At 35.6% G+C, this 5,777-nt stretch overlaps 1 protein-coding gene across 2 annotated transcripts; it reads left to right on the top strand.

Moving 5' to 3' along the window:
• Window positions 1-309: 309 nt before the first annotated feature.
• On the top strand, window positions 310-5,217 carry pimr133 (Pim proto-oncogene, serine/threonine kinase, related 133). Of its 2 annotated transcripts, NM_001326293.1 has the most exons (7): window positions 527-702; window positions 2,196-2,639; window positions 2,956-3,098; window positions 3,386-3,764; window positions 4,102-4,278; window positions 4,396-4,484; window positions 4,952-5,217. In NM_001326293.1, exons 1-7 carry the CDS (start codon window positions 564-566, stop codon window positions 4,970-4,972), a joined length of 1,392 nt encoding a protein of 463 aa, NP_001313222.1. In that variant the 5' UTR covers window positions 527-563; the 3' UTR covers window positions 4,973-5,217. The 2 variants fall into 2 exon arrangements, with proteins under 2 accessions (XP_073788133.1, NP_001313222.1); XM_073932032.1 differs by lacking the exon at window positions 4,952-5,217 and having other exon boundaries at window positions 310-702; window positions 4,396-4,611.
• The last annotated feature ends 560 nt before the right edge of the window (window positions 5,218-5,777 follow it).

Below are 5,777 nucleotides of genomic sequence, written 5' to 3'. Positions count from 1 at the left end.
ATCGTGTTTAATGTGTATACAAGCGCTTATCGCCAATAACTTACATTTGAAGAACAAAATAAATGCTAAGACAAATCTTACCTGTACATGTATTTAAATCAACCCTGATTAAAAACTAATCATGAGTTCACCAAACGACCAGTCATGATTCATCAAACAGGAAATATTTACGAGTCAAACAAAGAGTTCCTAAAAAATCTGTTTATTTTGCTCCAAAAAAATAAAGGAAACACACAACCGCTAACTAGAGAAGATTAAAGATACACAGCGCAAAACTGACCAATCACGTATCAGTTGGCTGGGAAACGCTGGAACACATTCGAATTCTTACGAGAGACACCTCTTACATTCCACATTCGCCATTACTCTTACTTGACAAAGTGTTTAGTTGAGTTGTACAAAGTTTGCTTTGATTAATTTGCTTTTCGTACATTGTCAACTGATAGCGTACGATTTATTAAGGCTTACTCTGACAAACAAGCTTTACTTACAGTGAATTTCAGTATTTCTTGTAGGTTTATTTAACATTTCTCATATTTAAGTGTACGGAAATTAAACCAAAAATGTTATTTACCGTACTCGGAGTTATTTCTCTCTTCCTGAGAAAAAGAACCATCAATTCCACCGTCTCAGGTCAAGATAAAAACTTCGACCGTCAAGAAGAAGGATTGGTCACGGGATCCAACGTGGCCACCAGTGATGGTAAATAATGTTTTGTGTTATAAGAACATGTTGCTCATTTTGGATGCTGGAGTCTGTGTAGGGCTCTACCCTGATTTTACCTTAATGTAAAAATTATTTTTTAAGTGAATAATAATACTGGCCTTATAAAAACTGCTGTTTTAATCACATGTGGTGTCAAACATTCGTCACACAAACGTGTCTAATATGGTGCCAACAATAATATAAAATAACAGCTTTTGTCTGGTTTCTAGTCCAGATATCTCAAAATTCTTAAATAAAGAGTCTTTTTTCTAGACAAGCAAAAATATTGTCTGGTTATCATAAATAATAAGTCAAAAATTAAATTTTTTCCCCCTTAAAATACCAAAATTATCTGCCATCGAGAAAGCAAAATAATGCTTTGAAATACATTTGACTTCCCCTCTGGCAGATTATTTAGCTTGTTTTAAGAAAACCCCAGTTCATTTGTACATTTCTGAAAACAAGACAGTATTTTTACTTGTCAAGAAAATGCTTCTTGATGTCATGTTTTAGACAGAAACTGAGTAAAGTATTTCTGCTTTGCATAAAGTTTTTTCCATTATGCATTCATAATCCGTAAATACAAAATCATTTTCTCTGCTTCAAGATGGAACTGTGTGTTCACCCAAAAATGACAATTCTGTAATTAATTACTCACCCTCACGTCACTCCAACCCCCTGAGACCGTCTTCCGTCTTCTGAACACAAATGAAGATGTTTCTGAAAGCTCTCTCATCCTGCATATACAGCAAGGTTCCTGACTTGCTCAGAGTACATAAAAATACCACAAAACTTCCTCAAACAGACCAAATGCCTACAGTGGTTAATCAGTATATTATCAAGCTACAAGAATACTTTTGTTTAAACAAATTTATCAAACAGTTTATTCTCTTCAGTGTTGGTATATTACATGCGTTCACATTCACAAGCACTTTGCACTGATAAAAGCCCTGGATGCCTGTGCATGGCTCTCTGTTTTTTGAATGTTTCTGGCCTTTGATTGAGTCTGGACCCACGCTATCAATGGAGGATGAAGGAGCTCTAAGATCTGCCTAAAACATTATAATTTGTTATGAAAATGAACAGAAATATTGTTTACTGCCATACAAAATTAACAAATAAAATATTAAAACCTTCAATGTGATTTGAGTTCGACACCCGTTAGATCCCTTGTCTCTGCTTCTAATTTTTAGTCCTAAACCACTAAATCCTTCAGGAATATGTCCTAAAACACAATGCAGTGGTTTTAATGGATAACAAATGCTGATATTTAATGTTTTAATGGTTTTTGTAGTGGAAAACATGAAAACTTTTCTCATAGTTTTTAGTTGTTTTGCCAAGCTTAGGGTTATCAAAAACTAAAAGTTGAAAAAAATACCTTAAAAGTCACTTAATAACTGACAGCATTTGTTCATATCAATAATAAACACTGGATAAATATAATTCAAGTAAAACTAAAATATTTTGTTTCATATATTTCCTTCCTTCAGGTCGAAAAATCGGTGACTGGTGTAAAGAATCATCTTTGCATCTGGAGGAACAGATCAAGGTTCAGACAGAGAAACCGTCACTGGAGGAACCTGTTGATGGCCAGAGTGAAGAACCATCACTGGTAGAGCCTGACAGTGTTCCCGGTGAAGAACAAGCCAGCAAGTTTGCTAAGCCCGGCTGTAGTCATGATGACCCTCCAAATGTGGTCTCGGCTAAGCCCGGCTGTAGTCATGATGACCCTCCAAATGTGGTCTCGGCTAAGCCCGGCTGTAGTCATGATGACCCTCCAAATGTGGTCTCGGCTAAGCCCGGCTGTAGTCATGATGACCCTCCAAATGTGGTCTCGGCTAAGCTTGGCTGTAAAGATGTTGGCAAAAGTGCAACCTGTCAGACAGAGGGCGCTGTTCCACCAAAAAAGAAGAATAAAGACACAAACATCATTGGTAAGTTTACTATCATGACACCTCAGTTACCCAACAGACATGCACATTTTAATAGTTTTTAATGACTTATATGCTATAAACTGTCTTCAATACAGATTTTGTTCAGAGATTGCTGATAACTGAGATGGAAATATATATATAAATCATAAAAATCAAAATCATATATATATATAGGGAAGACAAAACTAAAAAAGCTTTTAGATGATGGGGTTAATTCTGTTGTTGTGACCCCTGATGAAGCAGGTAGTTTTAGATGAAGGTAGCACTGTCACTAATTCTCACATTTGATTAACTTCTCTTCTTTCTCTTTTCACAGAGATCAACTCACATCGCTATGAAATCGGTGCTGAGCTGGGCAAAGGAGGCTATGGAACCGTTTTCGCAGCGACCCGTTTACAAGATGGCCTTCGGGTGGCAGTAAAAATTGCAAATTTCAAGCCTAAGCGACTCTTCCGTGTTGTAAGTAGTCTGTGCTCTTTGCTCTGATTAACTGTTTCTATTTTAAACATGTCATATTAAAGGTGCTGTATGTAAGTTTTTGACTCTTTTAGAGCACAAAAATACCATAATATGTTTGCAGATATTTTAGAAACATGCTAAGTGTCAGTTAATCTCCTTTGAAAATGTGTCTGTCTTTGTTTTGCTCTCTATAATCTGCCCACTGGTTTTTATGTTAGACGTCACCAACAGTTTTAACAGGAAAAAACTTTTCCATTAAATGATCCTAACAACTGTTTTTCTTCTAGGATGATTTTAACCAGCTACTTCCAGCGGAGATCGCTCTGCACTTTCTTGCCACTAAAGGCCCCGAGGTTAAAGAACTCGTTCAGCTTCTGGACTGGAAGGTGGAGGCTGATCGCTACTTTATGGTCCTAGAGCGGCCCACACCCTGTGTGAGTGTGGGTGATTTTTTAAGAGACCATGAAGGCAGGATCCCAGAGGACGTGTTAAGGAAAATCATGTTCCACACAACAATAGCAGCTGACACATGCCTCAAACGTGGAGTGTTTCACCGTGATATCAAGCCTGACAACTTGCTGATGAACCCACAGACCTTTGAAGTTAAACTGATTGACTTTGGTTGTGGTGTTCCCCTTACTGAGGACTATTACATAACCTATTTGGGTATGTAAATCCCTCAAAGCTCTAAGGAGCTCTTGTGATGAGGCTCTTAAAACATCTGATGTTGTTTATCTATACCAGGAGTGCCAAAGCTCAGTCCTAGAGGGCTGGTGGCCTACAGAGTTTAGCTCCAACTTGCTTCAACACACCTGACAGAAAATGTCTAGAATAATTAGCAAGAGCTTGATTAGCTTGTTCAGGTGTCTTAGTGGGGTTGAAGCTAAACTCTGCAGGACACAAATCCTCGAGGACCGGGTTTGAGCACCCTTAATCTATACTATTGTTTACATTTTCGAAAGAAAATTTAGATGTTGTGCTAATGAAAATCTCTTTCTTTCAGGCACAGTGCAGTTCATGCCTCCTGAGTTAAAAAAGATTGGCTATTACTACGGAGAGCCAGCAACAGTGTGGTCACTCGGGCTTCTTCAGTTTTTGCTAATGTATAAAAAATTTCCAGAAAAGCGTGACCTCCGCAGGATGAAAAACAAAAATTATTACCAATATGGAAGGTCAGAAGGTGAGATCTCCACTTCAGCTAAAGATGGTTATGTAGGACATTTTGAACGTCAATGAAAAAACATATTTAAACTTTAAGGTAATAATTAAATGCATCTCTTCCTTTTTTTCTACACAGAATGCTGTGATTTCTTCAGCTGTTGTCTGCAAACTAACCCCAGTCTTCGGCAAAAGCTGAATGCACTCCGTGCCCATGCCTGGTTTAAGGTAATGAAAAGACTTTACAGGATTTTGTCATCAGTCAAATGAATCTGTCATGAGCTGAGTTTCCATTATAATGTGAAGCACATCTTTTCAAAGTTCACTAAATATATATTTTGTAATTATAAATGTGAATTATGAGCAAATGATTTCCATTAAGTTGGTCGAGCAGCTGAACTGTAGTATTGGTAACCTCGTAACCAACAGTAAACAAGGGAAGTTTAATTGAAAAATCAAAGTTCAATTGACAAATGCATTTCCATCATGAACCCTTTTTCACACAAATCCAAAATGACCTCAAGTGAGCATAAAACATTTTGTGAATTAAGGGATTCTTATTTAAACTTGTTTCTCATGTGATACTTGAAAAGGTGCATCAACACAGGCTGATGGAAACCCAGCTAGTGTCAGACGACAGTCTTGTGTTCTTCAATGTTCTCTTTTTTTAACAATTTAATTTTAATATGTTCCAGAGAATTATAAAAAAGATCTAGCATTTGACAAAGGACAGCTTCCAGAATCAGTCAAGAACAGTTCAGTGCTGGATTCGGCTAAAAACTCCAGCACCTCCAACCATAAAAGAAGAAGCAGAGGATTGTGAGCCAACCACAACAACATAGTCCTTTAGCTAAACATGACTTGATTCACAGAAAGCTGAACATAATTTGGTTCTGCAGTGTCATAGCTCTTATTGTAACATTTACACTGGCTCTAATTAAATTCCATGTAAAAAAAAAAAAAAAAAAAAAAAGAAGTTTAAACCTTCATATAGTGTACATAGCCCTTCCCACACTGTAATATCATATCTTGCACTTCCACATGCTAAAATAAAATGTCTAATTGAAATATATATAAAAATAAATACCTCAGTCGTTCCCAGTCCAGGTCCATACATTTTGGGGGTCTCTCTCTAAAAAATATAATTTGAGCCAGAGGAGAGAGACTCCTGACCAAAGAATACTGGGATCAACTGATATATATACAGGGTTTCCAATGAACATTATCACTCACCAGCCAATTTGGGAAAAAAAAAAAAAAAAAAACAGAAAAACAATTTATAAAATATAACAATAAAAAGTAAAAATTAATAAAATAAAAAACATCATTAATAAATAAAACAATGAAAAATAATAAAATAAAAAACATCATTAATAAATAAAACAATAAGTAAAAAATAATAAAATTAAAAATATCATTAATAAATAAAACAATAAAAAGTAAAAAATAATAAAATAAAAAACATCATTAATAAATAAAACAATGAAAAATAATAAAATAAAAAAACATCATTAATAAATA

Source organism: Danio rerio, chromosome 20, assembly GCF_049306965.1.
Source record: "Danio rerio strain Tuebingen ecotype United States chromosome 20, GRCz12tu, whole genome shotgun sequence".
NCBI classification, from domain to species: Eukaryota; Metazoa; Chordata; class Actinopteri; order Cypriniformes; family Danionidae; genus Danio; species Danio rerio.
The sequence above is the reverse complement of the archived record's forward strand: the minus strand, read 5'-3'. Positions and strand labels throughout refer to the sequence as shown.

Excerpts from the sequence above, each read along its gene's own strand:
- pimr133 (XM_073932032.1), top strand. The coding sequence starts at position 564 with ATGTTATTTACCGTACTCGGAGTTATTTCTCTCTTCCTGAGAAAAAGA. Across the intron at positions 3,099-3,385 it reads CTAAGCGACTCTTCCGTGTT|GATGATTTTAACCAGCTACT; the intron begins GTAAGTAGTCTG and ends TTTTTCTTCTAG. Across the intron at positions 4,279-4,395 it reads CCAATATGGAAGGTCAGAAG|AATGCTGTGATTTCTTCAGC; the intron begins GTGAGATCTCCA and ends TTTTCTACACAG.